The following is a 26,345-nucleotide window of genomic DNA, read 5'->3' as shown; positions in this document are numbered from 1 at the left end:
AGAAGGGCGGCCAACACCCAGCTGCAAATGTGAGCACCCCTCGGCGTCAGAAGGCTTCGGGCTGTGCTCACAGTGGACGGAATCGCTGCTGGCTGACGAGAGTAAAGAATCCAGACACTCACTGGGGACTTGTCAGATTTATTGTCAACCAGGGAGTGGCAGACACCCAGGTGTCGAATCTAACGTGTCTGCCAGAGAGTGACCAAGAACAAAGGGTGCAACAGGGTTATAAAGGGGGGAGGAATTCAAGGGAGGGGTTTACAAGGAACCAATAGGGGAAGGCAAGGGCGTGGACTTAGGATAATGGGCATGTGGGAAAACCCAATAGAAACAATATAAGGGAGTGGCCCCGGAGCCACAGCCAATCAAGTCTCCCTAAGCACAGAAAAATCTGGCAAACTAGGAGAAGTGGGGAGTGATTGATTGGGCCCAGGGAGGAGAACAAATTTACATATAAGGAAACACAGGGGAGGGGAAATCATATAACAGACAGGATTGACATAAACTGAGGCGGGAGTAACCAAGGCAACCAAATGGTGAGGGCAGAACCATTACAGAAAATGGGGGAGTGATACAGAAAATAGGGGAGTAATTAAATAAACTAACAGAACACACTACAACAATGGGTGCAATTCTGAAGTCTTATAATTATTTTAATCTTAAATTGGTTTGGATGCTTTATTCAGAGACAGAAATAACAGGTGGTCTAGACAAGAGAAGTGCCATTTCATGGTACCATTACCCTCCCAGGCCTCCTGCAGACTGTCTGCTACATCCACCTGAACATCATCACCTTTCAGAGGCCTTTCTGCAAAGTGTAACTTTGAATATAAAGAACAGTCAGAACTTTCTGTTCTTTTTTTATGGACTCTATTTATACGGCTAAAACCAAGAGCAAAACACGTAGCTTGAAATTATAAGTAGATAGAACACTGTCCTGTGCTACAGTTCAGGCAAGAAAATGTTCTTCTGCCTTCCTTCATCACAGAGACTACATATGTGTATATACAGGTTTTACAAGAAACGGATTGATTCAACTCTGCTTTAAATAAACCATTTATTCTTCCCAGCATGACCCTTTCCAAAGGATGCACTCCTACCAGTCACTGACTATTCAGCTACTGGACTGAGAACAACATGGTATCAAGCTAGACTTTGAACTCTTTTGTTACATGGCTGTTTGAAGAAACACTCACCCATTGCTCCTGTCCATTGGTGGCCAAGCCTGAAGCAGCAGGACCAAGTGCTGAAACTCAGACAGACTCTGACTGGACTCCAGAAGTCCCAGGAAGAGATGGTATCTTTTTTCTTCATTTTCAATATCTGCTATCTCTACCTGAAAGAGACAAAAAAACAAACAAACTAAACCAGATTATTCTTTTACCCCTAGAAATCAATGATTCAAAAGCAATTGCTAAACTATCTGTGAAGAACATCACTGTTCCAAAATAATGCAGGAAACACAGTGAACATAATTTTCCCATAAACCCATTTTCTTATCTCTCATTTTCAACTACCTGCAAATAAAATGCGAGAACACAGAAGCTGTGGAATGACTTAGGTGAACATTCCTAAAATAATGTGATCTCACACAAGTACATTCTTTGATTAGTTCAGAGGATCAGATCTCTGTGTTCTTCAAACAAACAAAAATTCCTTAAATTTCTTTTTCAGACATATACACACACATTTGAATGTGTGTGTATGTCATGTATATGACATATACACACACAAGAATGGCTATGTCCAGTGCTTTCCTAATATGTACTACTCTCCCTCCATCCATGAAAATTCAATAGTTTGATCTGAATTTACAGCACCATATCTCTTGTCACCTAGAAAAGAGCCTTGAAAGATGCTTCTCAATTAATCTCCCCAGCAAAGAACGCTTCCTAACAATACAGTATTTCTCTGCACAGGTGTTTGAACCTAAGGGGAAAAAAAACCCCACTGCCCTATCAGCTCCCAGACAATTCTGTTTTGGGACAAGTGCCTATCTCTGTTGCAAACCTGCAGCTTTTGCCTGGACTTGAATTCAATCCAGTTGATGACAGGTTCTTTTAAACATAATTACTGCCTGCAGTTTCATGGTAAAAATGTGCAGGGTAAAAGGTCTGACTGTCAAAGGAAGGTTGCTGTAAATGAGAACCAACTTGCTACTAAATAAGAAATAACTGCTTTTTAGAAGTTTGGGTATCACACCAGGAGGGCTCTCGCAAATGGAATAACAATTCGCTGCCTACCTGACAGACACAAGTTTTTAGAGTTTAACAATTATTTGTTACAATAACAAAGTAGCTCCTTCTGTATTACTAACATTTTAATGCTGAACTTTTCTTCCAGAGTCCAGAAACTTTCAGAATATCAAACACTTCAGTTTCATCTTATAATTCTGCTGAAGATACACAGCATTAAATGTTAACTTTTCTGTTTCAGCCCAAGTAGTTCTAAGACATCAAACATGGACCAAGTCTTCCTTAGTTCTACAGCTACTCTGAAAGATTAAAGATCGCATCCCAATCTCTTCAAAGTGGCTCTGATACATCAAGGGCAAATTTTCAAAAGAGGCTGGAAAACAAACATTACTGATGCATTTATTGAGTTGCCTACATAATCTGTGACTTTAAAATATTTAGTGTTGAAAAACTGTTTGCTTCTGTCTCCAGAGTATATCTGAAAGCACCATACATTTCAGATAGTGAAAAATGTTCCCTAGATCTGTCCACTTGAAATATTTTTCTTTACTGCAAATGTCACATAGCAGACATCAGTTACCCACTTGTAATATATATACTTGATAATATATAGTATTATAATACTAGATATTGAAATGGCAAGGTTGAAAAGAGAAAGGAGATAAACAAGAAAGGAAAAAAGAGACAGAAGTTGTTAACCTCTAAGGCTCCAAAAAATTTACCGTCTTAGCAAATTAAGTACTAGCTAGACAACAGAAGCTCTCACACTGCTTACCCATCCCCAAACCTTTTTCTCAGAAAACTAGCTCTTTATATACTGAAACCAAGTACATACCATTCTGGATGGCCCACTGAGTACATTTTACTGTATCTTCACAAACAGCACATTACTTCAAAACACAGACTAAATTTTAAGATCTTTCTGATGATAATCATGAAAATGGCAATAAATAGCAAAGACAGTATGAATACATGAGAAAAGCTATCAGAGAAAGTCCCCTACTAGTAGCAGAGAGCAGATCAGACATCCTACTCAACATGAACTGAATTCCAGGAATTCTGCCTAATAATGCATCTTTACAAATTTTGGTTTACATTTTTTTTATGAGCTAAATTCATCTAGCACCATAATTTTGTGTTTTGGACAGCTAGATCCTTGCAACATGATTGCTCATGACAGAACACATGCTAATTCAATTGAAGTCAATCAGAAGAATTACCTTTCTATTCTCAAATAAGAGAGCATTTCTGCAGCATTTCTCTCTACAATGGCATTTTTTCAAGTCACCTATGTTTCTCAATAAGAGTAATAAAAATTAAGTGAACTTTCTATGGTGTTAATGATTTGTGCTTTTTAAAAGACTAGAGAAAACTCACTCTTTTTATGACATTTTAGATGCATGTCACTTCCCTTTAATGTGAAGCAAGAGAGGTTTCAGTGACAGTTCCTTGCTAGAAGGAAGCGATATCTTGAAACAGCACATAGGAATGAGGTTTTCATTTATATTTACTATGTGTCTGTATATATATACATACATATATCTAGACAGATGGATTGATCTATATAAAACACACAGAGAGAACTTAAATTTTGCTCTGTATTACTGTCTTTGCTTTCTGAGTCTGGGGAGAGCACAGTGAGGAAGCAGATTCCTCCCACAGCAGAAACAGAGAAAGCTCTGTGTAAGAAGGTAGAATTTTCACCTTCACAAAGTGAAAGCTAGCTGAGATGAGGTGCTGGGGCTAGTCACCTCAGTTTTGTTGTAATAACAGATTTTTTAAAAATCCACTTTTAATTGAACACTCTCTTTGTAGCAATTTTGGATGATCTATTCAGATGACTCTGAATGTTGTAAACAGGGTACTGGGACAATAGCACTCTGCTTTCCCTTCTTTTTTTTTTTTTTTTTAAACAAAACCCCAGAATATCTTTCTAAATCACTCTGAGGTTAACCATGCCAAGATAACCCACCATGAACTGCTCAGAGCCCTCTTAACACAAGTGCTTGTAAAGAACCTGTCAATAAACAGAATAATGAGGTCCATAGCTAGGCGTGAACTTCAGATGAACCCAAAGAAATATGAAAAACAAGTGGAATAAAAAAATCAAACAAACCACAAAACAACAAAAGCAAGGAAAAGGGAAGCAGGGTTTTCAGTTTTAACAACAGATTTGCTCAATTCTGACTTGACTGTCCTCAGTTTCAGGCAGTCTCTTTGGCAGTAGAACACAGCTGGCATCATGTTTCTCATTAAAAGGCTGCACAAATATTTACCACAATGGGAAAGTCAATTAGGGGAATTAATTGTAGAAATTATCCTCATGATAGATTATACAACAAAGTACAAATTAAGTAAAGCCAAACCTTATGTTAAACTGTTAAAACACACAATTTCATTACTGAGGGACTACATATGTTCAGAATTGAGAATATACAAACATCTGTATATGGTAATGGCTCCCTCAAAAAAATCATACAGGAAATTCACAAAGCAAAATACTGGCTACACAAACAGCATGAGCTCGTCATAGCCTACGAGAGATTCAGTGTTGAATTAAAAACTCGGTGCACCTAAAATTTCTCTTCAAATAAATCCAATTTTCTGCCTTATGATCAAATCTTTTGGACTTACCTTAAATCTTACAAGACTCTTTCCTCACAGATTAGATCCTATTAGATGCCCAAAATGTTGAAGGCACTCAGTTTATCACCTATCAATGCACTAAGTTTTGACTCATAATGTTATTCTACAGATTTGTTATTTGATTCATACTCATCACCTGTGGTATGGATGAAGGAGTCCAAATATGAAAAGTTGCCTCACAAGTTAGCTATGTAGCTTCTGGAAACCTAAAGTTTTACAAAAACTGTAAGATTATGCACTTGAAGAATGATGAAGCTTAATAAAACTGTGGAAATCACACATGACTGATAAAAAAAAGCCTTTGGCATGGCAGAGGAGTGAGATAATGTACCAAACTAAAACACTGCATAATCAGTGGTTCAGTTTGGTACATTATCTCACTCCTGAAATCAAAGTTAAAACCAGTATTTACAGCAGCTTTGAAATGTTGCTGTATCTGAACTGTGTCCTTAAGTTAAAGATATCCACTAATGTAATGGTCTGATCCAACAGAACAGACACATCTGATAGTCCTGTAAATGCTTTATTGCTAAAGCTGTTTAATTTGACAATCATGCTGACTGACTTGGTTGATGAGAGTGCCTTTTGTTTGAAAAAAAAAAATGGAAATGCCAATAAAAAGACCCAGTCAATTCAACTCTCTCCTTCCTCTGAGATAACAGAAAAATGTTATTTCTGTATGAGAATGGTGAGCAGGAAAACTGATGCAGACAGACTCCGACCTCCCTCTGCCCACTGGTATTTATTCAATTTTTACTCTGTGTCAGTGTGACAGAGCCACAGCTTTCATCAACAGATTTTGCTGACTACAAAGGAGATAAATTATAAGGACATTTATAAATGAAATCAGAAAAATATTTTCACTATAATTGCTTGTTTATTGAGAAAAGCTATATCCATGCTTAAAAGCAACTCGCTGTCCTCAAGGCAGAAAAATTACCAAGGAATGCAACCAAAATCTTACTGTTTTACATGATTATAAAATTAATTTTATTACATCTACCAGATGGTAAATGTAAGTATTTCAAAATATGTTCATGTTCAACACTGCAACATAAATTTGAATTAAAATGGCATTCAAAATAGAAGCACTAAGCAAGCATTTGACTGGTCCTTTATTGCTACAATAGACAATTGTTCTGCAATTTCTCAGAACTTCCTTGTAAAATGCTGATTTTATATATCTCCTCACCCCCCTGCCCAAGCTGTAGTGATAGAGAATTTATCTGTGCTGCATCTCAAAGTAATAGGCAGATGTGACATCAAAGATTTTATTCAAATTTGAAATAGGGAACACTGATGCTAAAATTTCCACTTATTAGACAGGGCTTACCATGGTTTATAAACAACAACTAAAAGGATTGGTAGCAATTTGATTGCATTCCTGCAACTGCCATCTTGATGTGCTGTTCATGGCTCAAAAATTCAGCAGCCTTGCCCCAAAGAGTTCACAATCTAATTAACTAAATCAGCAAAGAAAACACTGTCCTTCCTATACAACAGGCCAGTAGGGTATGGTCACTGAAGAAAGTAGTCCTTCCACTTTGTATGTCAGGCTGTAATCTGTCATTCCCTGCTGTGCTGCTATCTATGGAGCTACTGAAAGTCTGCACAAATATAAGTTATTGAAACCTACCACCAGTACAAGGCTGCAAAGTTAAAAGTTTTTCCAAAGGACATGTAAAATTACAAGTTAAATAGAAATTTTAAAGTCAATTATTCCTAATATGAACACAAATGGCAAAAATCAGTCAAAAAACCCCCAAAACCAAACACAATCTTCAACACTATACAACTCTTCCTGAAATTGCACAGCTACTGACTCTGCACATGTAAGATTAGGAGCTTTTAAAGGCTATTATTTATTTCACCATCTTCAAACTCTTTCAAGATGTCAGAAATCCTATCAGCTTTGATGCTAGACACATTATATACTTGTGAAACAATGCAAAACCACAAGCACATATTAAACATCTTATTCAAGATTTTCACATGCTAGAGAAACAGTAAACCCTTTTTCAAGGCAAAACCAAAACTGCTACACCCTGCAACATACACCAGCATCCCATTATTTCTGAACTAGGATTTCATTTTAAAAAATCCACATTAAACAACTTGTAAATTGTGATTGAGGAGAAAATCCTAAATTTGAGGGGAAAATCCTCCAGGACACAACAGGGTCAGGCTGGGGAGACTAATAACAGGCTTGGAAAAACAAACCACGACCATTTAGCCACTGGTCCATCAGTATATGGGCCAGGATAAACAGGATGGAGAAAGTCAAGGGCAAATTAGCCTATCAGAGTTGAATAGGCTGTTTTGATCTTGCTTTCTCTATCTACTCTAGTTCACATTTTGATAATTCTACTTTCAACACATTTTGGGAAATGGAAGTTTATGTGGTAGTAAGTCACAGCTGAGACATGGCAACTTTAAAAACCAGTTTCACTGGCCTCACAAAATGCTCTTGTATAATGACAGGATTTAGCTCTTGTTTAATGAAAAAACACAACAGCTAAAACATGATCCAGTTTGTTGCAGATTAAATTCCCTTGCTTGAAAGCAGCTTTTGTGAGGCTATGCTTATAGAGTTTTCCCAATTAATGCAAAGCAAGTTTTATTAAGAGATAGTTACTAAAAACAACAAAACCAACCAACAAAAAAAATACAAAAATCCCCAACCACTTTACAAGGACTGTGTCAGGGAGGTTTAGGCTGGATATCAGGAAAAGGTTCTCCATCAGGAGAGGTGGCTGGGCACTGGAAGAGGCTCCCCAGAGAAGTGGGCACAGCACCAGCCTGACAGGGCTCAGGAAGTGTCTGGGCAATGCTCTCAGGCACAGGGTGTGACTTGTGACTCCTGGGGTGTCCTGTGCAGGGCCAGGAGCTGGACTCACTGACCAGGGGCAGCTCTGACCTAGACTGAAAGCCATAAACACTGTCAGACAGAGCAGAGGGAAGTGTCTGCTATCAAAACTACAATCTTGGAGCAATCAATTCAAAATTAAAACTGCAATCAAGGGTTTTGCATGAACAAACTCACTGCTCACAACCTGTGCCTTATATCCCAGAGGAGGAAGAACTCTGAAGTCAGGCATTCTTGCACTTTCCTGAGAGCTGGGCTTCACATATTAAAACTATTACTGAATTCTGAGCACACATGCAAGCTTGCTGCATGCAGAAACTAAAGAGATGCACATAATAGAACAGGTAAAATCCTGCTCAAATTAAAGCCAGTGTACAAGACATGCAAGTTATGAGATTCAAGTTAAAAAAACAAATCAACAAAAAGCCTACTGGTGATGAATCAAACTAAGGCACAGCCACATGTTGAGTTCTTATAGAAATACCCAAGAACTTTTTTCTTCTGAAGTGATTTATATATTGTTTAATTCCTTATCTGCTTCATATGCAGCTCACTAAGAAATGCATATAAATTCAATAAAAACAAATGTGTTGCCTAATGCATAAAAATGAGTAACTCGTGCAGAAAACAAAATCCATTCATTTGTATTCTGCAGGAGACTATGTCCTAATCTGCAAGTACAGAGAAAACCTCTAAGGACTGTACATAGATATTGGTAGGGAGAATAATGGCAAATAATGAAAAAAAGATGCTTTTGAAAGACTCCTATAGCTAGCTAGATGGAACTGAAAGAGACAGGACTAACATACATTATTTAAATTGTATATTGAGTAGGTGTGTGCTAATATGTAAAAATCTGGATGCATGTATAGTTAAAACTCACACCTGTGCAACATGAGGGACTCACAGGCATGTTAAGTAGTTTTCTGTGTATGCACCAACTACTAATCATTGTTTTGTAATTCAGAATTTATATATTATTTAAATACTCTAACAGAGCAGACAACAGCATTAGAAGATACAGCCCAGAAATGACAAGATTTTCATGTTTATATATATCTTTTAAGCTGTTAACTCAGCTTCAGCCATTTCCTTTATATCATACACAAGTGGTTTCTAATTTTCCCTTCTAATCATCACTACCATCAAGCAGCATCCACAAGCTCACAGTATTCACCCCATGCATAACTGCTGTCTTGATAACCAAAGTCTGCAATTCTTGCTAATAAAGAAAAATTCTTTTAAAAGCTGTTTACATGTAAGTGAAACATTTTCAGAATTAGTACTTCCAAAACATCTTTCTGCAAAGAGGCAGGACTAGAAAAGTCAAAGATATATTTCTAAAAAGAAAGACTCCAACTAAACTAAGACACTGTCTTACAGGAACAGAAGATTGTTGATGTCAACTCCAATTATTTCAGTATTACTCTTTCCAGTTAAAAAAAAGAACAATTCCTTCATTGTTGTTATGATCTAGGCAGGAGCAAATAAAATACCAGGTAGGTGGTTATCACAAAATTATTTAAGCTGTAAAAACTGAAATAAGTGAGTAGCTCTGTTGCAGACATAAAAATAATCCGAATAGGGCAGGCAGCACCTGTCATACCAAATGGCATTACAGAAGCATTGCAGTTGGTGGTTTTCTTTTTGATTTGGTGTGGCTGATGGGTCCCTGATAGTCTTGATAGCTGGGTCCCTGAGTAACAAAAGCAGCAATGTGGAAAAAGAGCCCCTCACTCTCTCAATCAACATGAAACATCACAAATTCCTATTAAGTAAGAACTATTTTAAGAATACCTGAGTGAGGTCACTCAGATGATACAGAGTTTGCAGATCTCTAAATAAGAATTGTCAACAATGGCTGATGGAATAAGAAAACTGTTTGGAAAAAAGAACAGCATCTATTATCACAGTTATTAATAAAAACACACTAATTTAAGATACTAACACTAAAAATGCCTAAAGAAAAACAGTTTTACAATTCACTTATATTTTCAAAGGGCTTAGAACTACATTCCTGACTAGAAACATTGAAGGGCATAATCTACTAAGAGGAAAAAAACCCAAAAATGTAAACAAAAAAAAGCGGTTTATAACCAAATAGTAAAGGTAAAAAGTAGAATTTCTCATGGGTTTATGGCTGCTTCCTTGTTTACATAAACTCTGTTTTGGGGAGACTGCAAGCATGGAAAAGACAAAAACACAGACAAATGATTGTCAAGGCTAGTTTATGTCAAAAGAAACCTCCAAAAGACTTTAAAAAAGTCTTAGGTAAGTAAACGACTCTATGATGGCAAATAAAATGTAACAATGGTAACACTACTGCATTTTAAAATATGCTAAATTAGTCTAATCAAGTCAAAACAGTAACCTGAGCCTCGCTGAATGAAATCCAGAGACCTCTGGTTGATGTACAGATGAAGTCAGGAGAGCAATCAAGGTGCTGGGATGCATAACCATGGAGTCTTAATTTCCACAAGGACAGCATATTCATTTCTCCAATTACCTTTCTCAGGAGGTGTACTACATATCACAGTGGGTTTCGAGATAGAGGAGAGGATACTTATAGAGAGAAAAAGCTGTGGAGGAGGTGGTGTGACTGGAATTGGTTACTGAGAATAAACAACAGAATAAGGGAAAAAGTGTAGTGAATAAAAAATTTGATTTTATGGATTTCAATATCCTAAAAAACCACAAAACTTAACAAATCACATAAAAAGGTTAAGTCACAGAACCACAGAATGCTTTGGGTTGGAAGGGACCTTAGAAAGCATCCAGTTCCAACACCCCTGCCATGGGCAGGGACACTTTCCACTAGACCAGGTTGCTAAGAGCCTGGTCATATTTAGGTCATCCCAGAACTCAGCCTTTCCTCACAAGAGAGGTGCTCCCTCTCTCAAATCATCTTGGTGGCCTCCTCTGGATGCACCCCAACAGCCTTCTGCTCATGGAGACTCCAGGGCTGGATGCAGCACTGCAGGTGGGGTCTCACCAGGGCAGGGCAGGGCAGAGGGGCAGAATCCCCTCCCTCCCCTACTGCCCACGCTGCTTTGGATGCAGCCCAGGGCACATTTGCCTTTCTGGGCTGCAGGGGCACATGGCTGGGTCATGTCCAGCCTCTCACCCACAGCATCCCCAAGTCCTTCTCAGCAGGGCTGCTGTGATCTGTTTGTTCATCCCCCAGGATGACACCAGGACTGACACCAGGACTTTCCCTGGTCCAGGTGCAGCACCAGCACTTGATCTTATAAAACTCATGAGATTCCCATGGGCCCACTTTTTGAGCCTGTCCAGGTCCCTCTGGATGGCATCCCTCCTTCACAAAGTTTCAGGACGTTTTGTGCTCAGTGATGCATGGTGTGTTCTAAGGCTGAAAATTTAGCAGGGGGTACCCAAGGTTGAATCACAGTTTATCCACTGATTTCTTTGAAATATAATAACAGAAGTCTGGTTATATTGCTAATAAGCCCTTAATTTTTCTGGGATCAAAACTGCTAATACACTGTTTCAACCATTCTGCACTTAAACCTTCATTACAAAAGACCTATGAGAGAAAGTGAATGATCCCCCATCAATCCCTCCAGAACATTCTTATCTTCCTTTGAAGCAAATGCTACTGGTGACAGAGCATTGCAGTGCCCAGGGCTCAATTCAAAACTTGTGTGCACTCACACTGCTGCTTTTCTTTACACTTTGTCTTATCTGCTATACTTGTGTAGTTAATGGAGAATATTTCATTTGCATCTAAAAGTATTTAATTAATCATACATGCTACAATTTATGTTCCCTGAAAAAAAATCACATGTTTTCATATGGATGAATTGCATCTTCAAGGAGTGGAAATTAGTGTTTTAAAATATTAATTAAAACTTAAATTAAATTTCTTAAGCTTAATTTTTATGCATTACCAGCAGAGAAATAATGTCTCTAGAATTATAAACAACATCATAACAAATTGACTCAGAGTTGATAGGAACATAAATCTTTCTTCTAATTAAGCATTTTTCACAAATAAAAGATGGCTGAGGATAAAACAGATACAGCTCCTTCCCTTGTGTTTTGCCAGATTAAACTAAATAAACGTTCCATTGTTACCTGATAAATGGCTTCAACAAAATGGACTTCTCATGTTTAAATCTATGACATGAGAAGAGGAAATGGGAAAAAAGCTGAAAATCACTGGACATTGATATTCCCATTGAGACCTTTCTCAAGGAACTAGTGTGAAGAAACACCATTTTTCATTAACACATTTTTCATTGCACATTTTTCATTAACAGGGTTAAAAGATGAACAAAGTAGCAACGGAGTCTTGACAGTCACCCCAAGCTCTCGGAAAGTCAATGCAGACATTACTAAGGTTGCTGAAAAACAAGTTTGCATATGCCATACATCAACTGCCACACAGGCAGGAAAGAAGGAAAACGTTTTGGGCACATCCCACACACACAACACCAATTAATCTGTCAATATTTTAAAGCCAAACTTTAGAAAAAAAATAAATAAGAGAAGCGCCCAAAGTTACACTTTTAAATCCTTAATAGACATTCCTTCAAATTTTCAAAAACATTTAGCCCTCAGCAGCTCTCTATACCCCAAGATCATGAAAAAACTATAATACAACAATATGAGGGAAAAGGCTAAATGAGATTACCTTCTCTAAATGACAAAGCTATTTGCATTTAAGTGGCATGCAAGTAGTAATTACATTTTGCATTTGCATAATAATGAAACAATCCTTTAAAGAAAAGGTGTGTCTTGTAGAAGCTTCACAATGAATAACTCTGTATATGAAAGCAAGCCTTGGTGTACTTCCAGAAGCTTTTTAGTGCCCCTGTAACTTCCTGAAGAAAATCCCAACTCATTTTTGTAACCTATGCCTTGTAACTGGTCACTGAGCTGAACATCTAACTACACACACACACACACACACAACCTATTAGCTGACACTTCAGGCTTGTTAGACACTACTGAGTCATTACAGACTATATTTTTATATTATTTGAAAAGAAATGGATTTCCCATCTTAGATGAATAAATTTTGATACCAACATTCTAAATGATGTCTTTCTTCCCCCTCCAACATTTTTTAATATAGAAAAAGCCAGTATTTTGACCCATATTTTTCATGCACCAGTTAACTAGAAAATTACAGAACCTGAAGAGCTCAGATAAAATTCATCAAGGGGATTAAAACAAGGCATGCCTCCTCCTCCTCCACTGCGTGGGATGCTACTGGAATGTGAATTAAAGACTCTCAAGCCTTTGAAAAATGAGGACCCCTGAATTTTTAATTTTGTTAACTAATCATTAGAGAACTGGAAATCACTGTGTTTCTGAATGTTTGATAGGTAGCTGCTTCCATAAAGTACATTTTTAATTTTGTAGGAGCTGGCCTGTTTCCCAGCACATTGATTTGTGGGACCACTACTTACAACACCTAGAGCATAATTAAATATTAAGTCCCTCCTTGATGTATGCAAAGCCTGTCTAAGAGGATTAGTAGGCACACTGAGGGTGGCTTTCACACGTTTTCTGGTAATTGAACACTGCAATATCATTAAAATTATCTTTATTAAATAGAAATCCACATTCATACTTTATAATATCTGCTGTCCCTTTTTGTGCCAAGGACTGCTATAGGAGAAGAGGGATCCCCCAAAAGCATGTAAGAAATGCCACACAAGTAATAATACAACAATCTGGAAGCAAGATAATGAATGCATTTTTGACCTATTTGCAACCTAAAGTTCATTAAAAAGCCCTGAAACCCAACCTTTAAATACACTCCTATAAAATCTACAACCAGCATTCAATCCACAGCCCCTTCCCTCCCCACTTATTTAAGATGTGATTGGTTTTTTAAATTATTTTTCTGGATAAGAAAGGATGACCAAATTGATAAAGGTGTAGTGATACTAGTGAAAGTGATGCCTACAGACAAGGCAGGCAGACTGACATAGTTTGAAACATGAGATTCCTCCTGTCTACTACTTCTTCCAGGATTACTCAGCAACCTGATTAAACTTTTAAGCTGTCCTTCAATACTCCCTCCTCTATAAACAATGTTGCTTTTAAAGGTCTTCTTACCTTTAGTGTGAACTTGCATGAGAAAATTGTGTCTTAACCATAATGCTCTGCCAAAGCTCATACAGAAACCTCTCTCTTTGCTTTCCAGCAACCATGTAAGCACTGACTTCTGCAATGTTCTTGTTCCACTAATATACCTAAAGGACTGGGAAATGTATAGTTTTCAATCTTATTTTATGATTATATTTTCCTTGTTTGTTAGTTCACAACATATGCAAACTTAGTAGGACCTCAAACAAATCCATCACTTGCTTTTCTCGTATCAGTTTGTAGATTAGCATTTGACATCAGTTGACTAAAAGAGGAAAAAATCCAAAATAAATACATCTAAGACCACTTATTTATTTTCTTGGACATTTGTGAAAAACTTTGACTTTCAGTGACAGGTATCTAATGGACAAGCCAACATGACTGTGCTGTCTAATAACACATTAGTTATCTAGCACAAAATATTTGAAGAAAAGAAAGGGTTCTTATCAACCACACTGAGCTTGAGCTGACATCAAAATGAGAATAACTTTTAATATATTCCAATAGGATTCTTATAATTGCACTCTGTAGCAGAAACTGGGGTGCATCTATGTATGTACATTTAAGCACTGCTTTCACTACTAAGCATGAAAGCTATATCTACACTTAGCTAAACAATAAATAGTATATACAGAGAAATTAGTATTATGGTGGTGTGTATATATTTTCATACAGTTATCTCTGAAAGGTTTGAGCTTATCTAGTGCATTTTTCAAGCTTTATTACATGTCTGCTTGAACTACTTGCTTAGTCATCAGGAAAAGTGTGAAGCACTGAAGTGATCAGCAACTCTACGATGAGCAGATGAACTGTTGCTCAGCCAGTACAAACTTCTTCCCTCGCAAAAAGAAAACCAGGTTTTCCTGCTTGAAACTAGGAGTATTCTAAAGATCCCTTCAGGAAACTGAAAGTAACTGATTATATGGAGAGGCCTGAACAGGCTGGAAGACTGAGGCAGCAAAATTTGCACAAGGTTTAACAGCTGTGCTGCACCTGGAACAGCACAGGTGGGGACAGCACAGCTGTGGCTGTCTCAGCTCTGCTGAGGGAGCCCTGGGGGCTCTGGTGGGCACTGAGCTACACATGAGACAACAGCATATGAAATGCATTCAATTAAGTCTTAAAATTAGGGTTTGTAACCAAATGGATGGGAGTTTCTTTTTGCAAAGTTATACATCCTGACATACTAAACTATGGGAGAAAATAAAATTTTGATAAATATTTAAAGTAAAATCACAATTGTAATGAGTCTCATAAGGCTTCTGCCAAATACAGGTTCTTTTTCTGTCTTCTACAAACATGGCTGAAAGCTATTATCTGCCTGTATCTTGTTTTCTTAAGACATACTCTAGTTGAATGTTTTATAATTGGAAATTATTTTGAATTGGAAAGCAGGTCACAGGCAACACAAATGCTGACAAAGGATTGACATGAAGAATTCAATCAGAGACACCTGCATAGTAGTTGAGGAGTTAAATGCTGGTATTACTGTAAATACAAGAGAAAAAGTAATTTCCAAAGAAACGAAGAGATAAGTACTTTCTTTTCCTTTTAAGATTTTTATTAGGATTGTTCCCTTGGATGAATTTAGCACAGCAAGTCAAAACTGAGATATTGCTTTTGTTTTATATGAATATAAAGTGGGTTTGTTCATAGATTTTTTTGGGAACTATTAGAAATATTCTATTTTTGTTCTATAAGGTCTTGGCATAGGGAGAGGCACTTAGAAAATGAACAAAAAGTAACTCTGCTTCTGAACAATTCTACATGCAGCAAGAGGTATTTCACATGATTTCAAGACTGTTACACATTCATACAATAATATTTAAAGGCTCAAGACTACAAGAGTCTGGCCAGTGGCCAGTAATTATCATTCTAATTCTGAGTAAAATGTGACACCAAGTGGAAGATAAAGAGGGAAGATAAAACTGACAAAAAAAATGGTCAGAAAAGAAAGAAGGTACAAAAACATCAAAGTCAATGTTTGAAATGGAGGAAAATCACTAGTGTTCCATCAAGTTCAGTATCATGTACTCCTGATCCTAAACAAAAATTAGAGAAGTCCTTTACTTTTATGTAACTTTGTTTTCCAAAGAATCAGAATGTATCAGAAATTTGATTTAAAAAGGAAAGTAGGATTAGTTTCCAAACACAACCATATACTGCAGACGAGTGATTCATTATGTAATCCTCACACACAAAACAGTTTAATGCTGTAATTTGCAGCAATCAGTATTAATACCTTTGTTTCAGGCCAGCAGGCTCTGAGAACAGCCTGTGTCCTGAAGTACACAAGCAGCTTGCTATCCTCATCACTGAGATGGAAGGCTTGCTCCAGAATTTGCAATACCCTGATGCGAGGCTTCACTGGCAGGGAGTCATCACCACAGAAAGGTCTCAACCACTCCAGAAGGTCATCTGAAGAAACTATTTTCTCCCTGTAATTAAAAAATACTGCGTTAAACAGTCTCAGGTAATAATCATAATGAAAATATTACATGCATTTTTAAAACTTAAAAAGCACATTCAGGATGTAAGAAATACCTAACACCAGGAAATGCAAGCTCTGACCTCTGTGAGGCTGCAGGAAAACCAGCCCTTGTAAACCAGGAGCATAGCTGTGTGGCATAAGAACTTTTTCTGGACTTCAAACAACCATGTAATACCATATGAATCCATCTGTAGACTTACATATTCTCCTATAAACTACCTTGGTACCATACAGTGGTGCTGGCTTTCAGCATCTGCAAGTCCAAGACTTTTCATGGGGTCTGGGTAGTACAGGCCTGACTAATGCCTGTACTACCACACCATCTGACTTTATGGAAAACCAGCTTGAATGCTTGCATTTTTAGTATGACACTTATCTTGGAATGCTTATTCATACTGTCACCCTGCACTCTTTGTCTTCCTTTAAAAGCCCTTTCCTTCCATTCCACATACACAAATTATTTTCTCCTATTCACAGCTCTAGTCCTATTTTTTTTCCTGTACCATCTCTAGCCAGCTTGATCATTCTAAGTTCTTAGCATGATAATGATTGTAATAAGTCCAAAATCCTTAGAAAGAAAAAAACGAGAGATGTTAAAACTCCTAAGTTTCGGGGTCAGACTTTGTTAATTAGGAAAACTCTTAAGTAAATAATTTGATTCAGAAAGTGAATTCTATCAAATACATTTTAACTGTGTGGAAGCATTCACAGTTCACAGATCACCATGACCTGACCAAGCAGTTCACAGCTGGAGACAGAATAATCTGTGATGTCCCTTGGAGGCTAAAAACTAACAGATACCAAATGAATTAATGCTGTTTTAACTTTCAGTAATGTTTCAAACTCAAGCAAACTTTTTTCTTAAAAAGCCGAGCAAGGGGCTCCTGGTGGAGTGTAATTTGTAACTAATCTTCCCTCATTTGTCTTAACAAGACAGTCGGAGAAAGTAATATGAGACAGAAAATACCAAGTTAACCTGTCCTACAGCTATGAAATAATAAACATTGACATGTGAGCTTTTCATATTACAAGGATTTCAATTTTACTTAGGCTTAATATTGTCCGAATGATGCTGTTAGCACAGAACTCCAGCTGCATTAGACATGCCTTTGCTGAACAGGTGGCATTCAAACTGTAAATTAAAAGTCTGGGAATTAAAGGGACTTGCTGGAATATTTCAAGAGTTTGTAGAGCGTGCACTTGAGTCTTACATATGTATTCCTGAGGAAAATATTTCTGTTTCATAAATTGTAGCTGAGTTTTAAGTTAATAAATAAATATTTAAAGGAATATAAACAGTCTCTTGCAATCATAATTACTTTCACTCCAGACTACTGTTTCAGCAGTTAAATGTTGATGAAGTATACAAATAAAAGACTCCAGAAAGTGTATCTCAGAATAAAATAGTACTGACTCGTCCTTTATAACTTAGAATACTGCAAATTATATTTACTGCAAATCTTTACATCAATTCAGTCTACTTCAGTATCCAACATTCAACTCATTTAGTTTCATTGCAGAAGCCTCAAAAAAATAGTGTAACTGTTTTTGTGTGGCTACCAGAAAGTAGGGAATCTTATTATCATTATTATACATGAATTCTTCATTTGTACATCTGGGGGGAAAAAAAGGATTTTTTTTTTTGTTTCTTCCTTTTCTTTACAGGAAGTGAAATGGAAAATGTCAGTGAGACATAGAGGCCATTATGTGATCTGAAGTAAGGACATTCCCAAAAGAGGAGAAAAAAATGTGGTAAAGCATCATACAGCATTTGGGAAATTATTTCTGCACTATACTTTACAAATATGGACAAACTTAGATATCTAAATTACGATATCTGAAAGTGAATCATTATAATTTGCAATTTATCAACTAAATTAAAATAAAAGCAGTGACATGCTCCTGGTAGATATACAATCTGCAGCAGTCACAGCTGAAAAACCATTTTCTCATTTCACTATAATACACAGTTATCTAAATTTTAGGTTCAGTGCTTTCTTCCAAATGATCAAGTAAAGGCTTCTGTCAGAGCTCAGACTTCTAACATGAAAAATGATAGCCTGTTCCAGAATAAAGTCTTAGAAAATTAAGTGCAACCCATTATATATATCCATGAAGAAAAATCATCCATATTCAGTATTGTACCTTCAAAGATTTCATGAGAAGCATCTCTCAAAGTCTCACCCAAAGAATCCATACAGGAAGCTCTTACCCTTTTTCAACGCTTGCATGCACTGCAGAAATTATACCTTCAAGGACTCCGAGTGGATCTTTCTCTGTTGTAGATGAGTCACCATTTCCACTATTAAGGGAAGACAAAGTTACAATTAAAATGGTCCCTAATACCATATCTCATTTTTTGCACTTGTAGTATTTATATGAATTGTTCAATAATTATAAAAATGTTCAATTTTTGCTTCTTAACTAGCAGCTTTATTTTTATGTCAGAGTATTGCAAAAACCAACAAGAGTGGGAAAAAAATAATAGAACTTTTAAATGAAACTTGAAAGGAAAAGCATAGTTAAAGTTTAGTGCTTCTAACACAGATTAATTAGGCCAGCAGAATATTCACTTGTAATCTCACTACCTTAATGTCAATATGAACTAAACAGACCTAAAGTTATAAATAAATGTCACCATACTTTCTGTCCAAATCATCTTGCAGCATCTCTGTTGGCTTGAATTAGCTCAACTGGAACCTGAGTTAGTAGTATCCTATCTGCTGATTTCTCTGAGGTCAAGCCACCATGGAACAGCAGCTTCTGTGCACAGAGGAATCGAAAAATGTCCACCACTCCCATCCCAAGATGTTTCAGTTAAAATACAGTTTTCTTTTGGAGGTTAAAAGGTTGTAAAAATTGGGTGAAAAAAAGAAACAAACATATAACCCAAAGCCACTCTGGTAGGAAAGCAAGCTTTGCTCCTAACTCAATGAAAGTGACATTTTCAGCTAAGGTTTTCCATTAAACAGACTCAGTGCTGAGAGGGGGACAGATTTTGCCCTTTGTCTCCCTACGGAAACCACTTGAGCAGCAACGATGCCTGGATGAACTGGAAACACAACAGCTTTGCCTGGTTTACCTTGTCAAAGCTTCATTCAAGAGAGAGAAAAAAAGACAAATAGTTACCAAGTTATCTGACTGCAGATTTGAAAACCCCAGAGAAAAGGGTATTTTCTCCATAGGTCATCACCATATCAAAGCTCTTCTGATATGAAAAATGTCAGCATCTTCCTACATCTGCTCTTACCAATAACAAACACATGCCCAGACAACTTTGACTGCTCTATCTAAAGCCAAAATACTACACAGCTGATAGTAATGTGCAAAAATAACTGTGATATTCCAAAATATTTTTTGTCAAGAGTTAAAGAATATTTAACAGTTTTGTCATTTATTACATCAGAAAGATAAATATATTTCCTGGACAGTGATTATATCATATGGAATAGAGACCTACATCTTTATAACCTTTAATGTCTTCCTGCATTTAGAATTTTCATCTTTCCTATTTTATCTTAGTAAGTGGCCACCACTCCAGTGAACAACACTGGATTAAAAATCAATATGACTCTATTCAGAACAGATGCAAGATGATTTGTTGCATGATGAAAATTTAGCATGCTCATTTTATATTATTATATTGCATTCCTAAAGTTTGAAATAGGAGTAGAAGGCTGTTAACACTGGTCTTTTTCTCAAAAGATATTGCACATATGACTGATAAAAATGCTGTTCTTACTACCAGTATTAGCATATGGAAGCTAAATAACTTTTTTATGAGTGAAGCTTGAATCTCAATATTTTTCTAAAAATCTTCAGAATATCGGGAAACAGTCAAATTATAATTTATAGTACAAATTATATAGAAATGTTCAGGGTTTTACACTATCAGAGACATGATATGTCTCCAAAAGATAAAATCCATTACCAAATAATTCATCCTCAGAAGGCAAAAAAAGAAAAAAAAAAGTTTATTTTCACAGAAAGGAGATGTAACAGAACTGAACATTCTATTTAGGAAAAAGAAAAAAAATACACCCTTAGGTCAGAAGTGTGGAAATGGTAAAAAGCAGACTAGTATTCAAATAATCATTTTATGCAACTGGCTACATGCACTAGAAGATGGTTTCAATTTCTTTTAAAACATAAAAAACTAGAAAAATTTATCCTTACAGTGAAGAAAGATATAAGGTACCTCATTAACACTCTTTTATAAGCCACTTTGTTAGTGATTTGTTTACAGGTCAGATTTAAATTTTCCATTTTTTGTGCCCTTTTTTCAATTAAGTTTGCAATAAAAACACATCTACAATGGGCATTAACATGGCAAATGAAAAGGAAACTGGAATACTTGTAAAGCTTGCACACTGAGAAGAGCATGAGTATTGAAACACAAACAAACAGGACATTTGCAGCCCTTCAACACTTAAAGGGGGATTATAAGAAAAAATGGTGACAAACAAGAGAGAGTCAATTCAGACTACATATAAGGAAGGAATTTTTACAGTGAGGCTGGTGAGACACTGGCACAGGCTGTCCAGAGAGATGGTGGATGATCCTTTGCTGGAAACATTCAAGGCCAGATTGGATGGGCTCTGAGTGATCTGATCTAGGTGATGATGTTCCTGCTCACTGTACGGGGTGTTGCACAAAATAACTTTAAAGGTTCCTTCCAGACCAAACTATTATGTGATTGTACAGCGTACAGAAAGTGAGTTCTTACTGCTCTGCTTGCACTTACTTATGTTTAGTGTACATGAACACCATATCAAAGGAAACCAACCAGCAAACCTTATATTTTGGGTATTTTCAATTTAGACATCAGTTCTGGACAGTACTAGCCCTTGCTCTTCAAAAAACCTTCATCTCTAATCAGAAACGAAAGTTGGTAGCTCCTGTCACAAGCAGGCTCTGAGCTCCTCAAAAATATCCTGAACAAAACACCCCCCCCCGCCAAAAAAACCCCCAAACACACGAACAAACCCAAACCAAACCAAAATGGGTCAAAAGAAATCTATCTACAAAAGCTAATGGGCATTTCTGAAAACAAAAAATCACTGTCTCTGACAAGACATCTGTGAAGCTGATTTTCCAGAACAACAGATGTATGAACGCTTACAGGAAGCTTCAAGTTTGTCAGACACAGACAGGTGTCTTTCACTAAGCACAGGGAAAGGAGAAAAAAAGGTTAATCTAAGAAGTAAGCCACAGTTATCTAGAATAAGGAAATATTTTAATAATCTAAAAAGACTGAAAGCTAGCCATTTTTAAGCTTAATACTGCCTTTACTACCTAATGGTTAGAGGAACTAAAAAAAAGATGACAGCTCTTGAGACAAATAATCCTGTCAAGTTTCCACAGATTACTGCCTTGTTCTTCTCTTAATAATTAATGATTAAAAATAAGCAGCTACTAACAGAAACAAATATAATTAATGAAGGATTAGTCTTCCACACAGATTATATGCTATTTTATGGATGTTTTAAACAACAGAACATGATTTAGTGTTCACCTCAAAACTCCTAGGTATGAGCTTGCTGTAATTACACTGATAAAGGCTTATTTTGATTCCAGTTCAGTGTCAGAAAAAGTGATGCATATTTAATCACATTCCTCAAACAGAATAAAGTACAAAGAACACTTGGAAGAATAAATTAACTTAATCTAAAATTTTTAACCTAATTACGGTATTCATTGAAAATACTCCAGCTTTATTTTCCTCCTTCTGATTGTGCTTTGTCATATTTAAATATGAGGAAAATAAGGAAATAACAGGCTAATGGTGTTAGCATTCAAAGCTGGAGATAAATGTCTTAATGGTAAATCATTATTTCCATCTAAAATGCCACAAAATCATTATATACAAGTAACAAAATTATTCTGTATTACCTCTGCTCAAATGAGATGAGGTAATAAAAAATCTGATTTTCTTTGCCCCGTTAATGTAGCTACTCTTTCTAACAAAGCTGGATTTATCCTCTTCAAGAAACAGCGGGCATTAAACAAGGAACTCAAAATTCCACCAAACCTTTCCTGCTTGCTGCCTGGTGAAATTTCATAAAACACTATATCCCTGTGGACATCTAAGAGAAGAACTCCAGGAGCAGCAGGTGAAGGAGACCATGAAGTCTTCAACAGACAAAATGTCTCTCCTGACTGACCAACCATGGACATTCCTGCAGTCATGGATCATAGAATGTTTCCTATCCACCATGCCAGAGATCTTAGGCAAGGAATTAAACTGACTCTTAGATTAAGACTAATCAGGAGACCATAGGTGCTAAAATATTTTGTTTTGTTTTGCACAAGTTCATGGTTTCTATTGAAGAGGCAACTGATTTTTATTTATAGCAGCTGTTTCTACAGGCAAACAAGGAAGTGCACAATATGTAAATCATGTAAAATATGAAAATATGCTCTGTGGAGAGCTTTTACACATACCAATGCAAGAGTTTCTATTTTGAATTTTGTATGTCAAAACTAGAGTTAATGGAGACAAAAGTAGTTAAAAGAACTGGAGTACAATACTGCTCTTAAAATTGCAATTTAATGATTTACAAATTAAAAAATGCTAGATTAGGCAAATAACTATGTTATATATAACAAAAAATCTGTTTCAGAGAAGGTATCAAAGTTGTTAAGCCTGTCATATCATACGCTGCTGTAAAATGAAGCTAAAAAGTAACTTCAGCTTTCATGAAGACATTATTTTCTAGAAGGTTCTTCTGCAAGAATGACTATATGTGCTAATAACAAAACATATTTTACTATGTTTGAAGGGTGGTTGTAGTTAATGCAACTGAAAGAAAGGATGTTTATTTTCAGTCACAGAAGTGGTGGACTGTTGCTTAATTTTCAGGCAAATCACTGACACTACCATAATTTTTCCATCCATAAATATCCATACAGGCCTCCTCCACTTATGTTTGCAATACCTTAATTACAATCCTCGTCACCACAGCTATAGAAAATCCAAGTTCAGTGTCACAGCCTTCCAGCTGCTACTGTGAAGGTTAATTGTCAAAGAAAGAATTTTCCAACAAAATCTCTTTCAAAACTACTGTATAAAAAAACCACACTGTGCAACATATCAAAGCTACAGTAAATAAACCTAAAAAGGGTATTCCCTTGAAATGTTGCATTTATCGAGTAAAAATCTGCCTTTCCCAGCTACACAGGCAAGACTGCTTCTTTAATTGTAGAAATGCAAGTATTTAACAAAATGTTGTAATTTGAGTTGTATCTTGAAAGTGAACATGTAAGCATAAAATAGAGATTAATTCAATTTTATTCATAACAACAACAGGAATACTAGCAGGCTTAAGAGATGCCAAGAAACAACCTTTCTTTTCATTCCTCCCTATATTTGAATTATATGTAGTACTTTATAATATTAACCTTTTCTGAATTTCATCATAGGGAAGATATTATCTCAGGTATTTTCTATTTTAGCTGATGCTAGGTTTTCACTTCATGTTCTTGATAATTGTAGTAGACAAACCTTCCATTGATCAAAATGATATAAAAATTATCTTTCTCATCCTTTCCCAAAAACACAGCAGAGTGGGAGTGGAACATTTCTACTGACCACATAAGGTCACAACACACCCCAAACCATCTTAATTGAAACTTCCAACTCATTTGCCCACCTTTGCCACTACACTTTTCTCTATGAGATAGTCATTCCCCTCTTTCCAGTCAAGTGCTGCATAGGAGTTACTGGAGACAGTCACTGTCCCAGAACTTTAAATCAACTTGCAGCCATCCCAGCCTTGCAATGCATATAAAGAACAAGAATTTCAGTTTGCAGGAAAGTGTTGATAAGAAGCAGAGTAGAAAGGAGAATTTTGATAGATTTGTCATACTCTGCATGTTAATGAGATTCATTATAGTCAAAATAACTGGACTTTGTGAGCTTTGTATCCAGATACATCACAATGCTAGTCAGGAACAGCAGGACAGTTATTATCTAAAGCTAAATTATTCTTCTTCAAATGGACAAACCCAGACAAGAAAGATTATTACTTATGTTGCTGAGCAAAAGCTCTATCATCATTGGGGATGCTGTGAACATTCTTAAAGTGAGTGACAGGAGAAATCAATTTTCTGCCAAAGAGGACTGCAAACAATTTGACAGGCTACCCTCTTTTCATCTGTGGCACTTCAATCTGCTATAATATATACATGCATGCTGAAGAAACAGTAGAGCCATAGCAAACTTTCCATGCTAGACTTCTTTTCCAATTCCTGGAGTATGCATTTAGATCATCCTGCCCATATAATTTTTCTGCACGTAGAACAACAGGATAAATTCTCAAAGTTTGATTTCTCTAAACTGGTCTTAGAAGTGCTAAACAGTGTTTACCAGACATCTAACAGCAGAATACTCTTTCATACTTGTTGCATGCATGCATGTATACATCTCCTTGAAAGAGAAATACTTCAGAAGAGAGTTTTGCATGAATAGTTAAATGAGAAGTATCTGTTCAATTTAAAATGGGTTATATAAAATTATCCTCCCTGCTTCACTGCATTCCCTTAAAAAAATGAGGGGGAATAAAATATTTCTAATGAACCAAACCAACCAGCACAAAAAAAGCACAAAAAAAAGCCCAGCTCCTAGAAATGGCTCAGCAAGTTTTTCCAACGATGGAAATTGTATGACTTCTGGTAGGACACACTGTTGTAGCACAAGCTATTACTAGGCCTCTGCTGCCCAAATACCTGCATGAGTTACTATTTCCAATAAACACACCTTTTAACTCTCTTTAAGCAGGAAGAATTATGTGCTGTTGAAAATGTTACAAAAATTCCCAAGGGCACATACACATAATGGAACAATGCTGTAAAGCCAATGCTTTAACTAAAAAGTGCCTGTAAGCTCTGTCTGTCTTTGTTCAAATTGCTCAGGCTTCCCCAGCTCATAAAAATATAACATGAAATTATTGGTAAACAAAAACATAATCAAAAAACTTTCCTCTTACTACAAAATCCAGACATTAAAAATAAACAAGTATTCAGTGAAAATAAACAAAAAAACCCCACACAAACAAAAATCACAACAAACCAACACACCAACTCACATTGTGTAAAAACCTTTCAAAAATCCAGAAGAAAGATTTTTATACTTAGTTAAGGAAGTTTTGTGCTTACCTTAATATACCTACAATTTTTTTGATAGCACATTGGACAATATCCCGAGGAGAAAGGCCTAGATCTCCAACAGCCACTTGCAGCAACTGCTGCACCATGTCCAGGGGCTGACCATCTATACACATGGCTACTGCTTGCTCATGGATTTTTTCTTTCTCCGACCTTGACAGATCATATAAATAGCCATACTTCTGCAGAGCATCCTGTGAACAGACAGTTTTTGGAACACTAATCAGTGTACTGCTTATTTACAGGGCTGCATCAGTCTTCCTTTCTGCTAGGAATTAACATATACTGAGAAAAAAAAAAAGATTGATGGAACTGAATTTTCAAAACCCAGGTCAACTAAAGCAAAGGCAGAAAACATTAATAAAATATGACAGAAGATTGACGTCTATCACTGCTAGTCATGGTAACACTCAAAGCAAGCACTTGATCAGTAATCATTACCTGTTTGCTGCTTTTCAAATAAGTGATAAAACTGTGAGTGAGTGTTTCCAGATGAGCAAGAGATTGTTGCAAATGATTCAGTGTTTCTTCATAATTAGCAGATGGGTTTTCAGCATCTTTCATGTCATTGTCTGAAGTTTTTTTTCTTGATTTCTCAGAAAGATGTTTGACTGCCTTAATAGCCTTCTTAGTCACTTCTATCCTGGCTTCAACTGGCAGCTGAAAAAGATTGCTTAATTATTTATTCATTCATTACCTGTACACTACTATTTGTTTTACAGCAGTGCCAAGAGGTCAGGTGGCTCCACAACACAGCATAAAACTAAATGAAGTATTTAATGGGAAACAACTTTGTTTCTGACTTGTCATTTATTAAAATTATCAGTATTCCTTTACTTTCTTCTGCTGTCCTTCTTTTAAC

The 26,345-nt window shown here is 36.4% G+C and overlaps 1 protein-coding gene across 2 annotated transcripts in view; it reads right to left on the bottom strand.

The window, feature by feature from the left end:
* The window catches only part of NBAS (NBAS subunit of NRZ tethering complex), a 163,478-nt gene that overhangs the window by 21,429 nt on the left and 115,704 nt on the right, over window positions 1–26,345 (bottom strand). For both annotated transcript variants that reach the window (XM_074538088.1, XM_005489750.4), the window contains 5 exons: window positions 25,925–26,143; window positions 25,475–25,677; window positions 18,531–18,620; window positions 16,070–16,265; window positions 1,197–1,336 (listed from right to left, as the gene is read on the bottom strand). In XM_074538088.1, coding sequence (XP_074394189.1) covers window positions 1,197–1,336; window positions 16,070–16,265; window positions 18,531–18,620; window positions 25,475–25,677; window positions 25,925–26,143 — 848 coding nt within the window. The remainder of the gene's footprint in view (window positions 1–1,196; window positions 1,337–16,069; window positions 16,266–18,530; window positions 18,621–25,474; window positions 25,678–25,924; window positions 26,144–26,345) is intronic.

Source organism: Zonotrichia albicollis, chromosome 3, assembly GCF_047830755.1.
Source record: "Zonotrichia albicollis isolate bZonAlb1 chromosome 3, bZonAlb1.hap1, whole genome shotgun sequence".
NCBI lineage: Eukaryota > Metazoa > Chordata > Aves > Passeriformes > Passerellidae > Zonotrichia > Zonotrichia albicollis.
The sequence above is the reverse complement of the archived record's forward strand: the minus strand, read 5'-3'. Positions and strand labels throughout refer to the sequence as shown.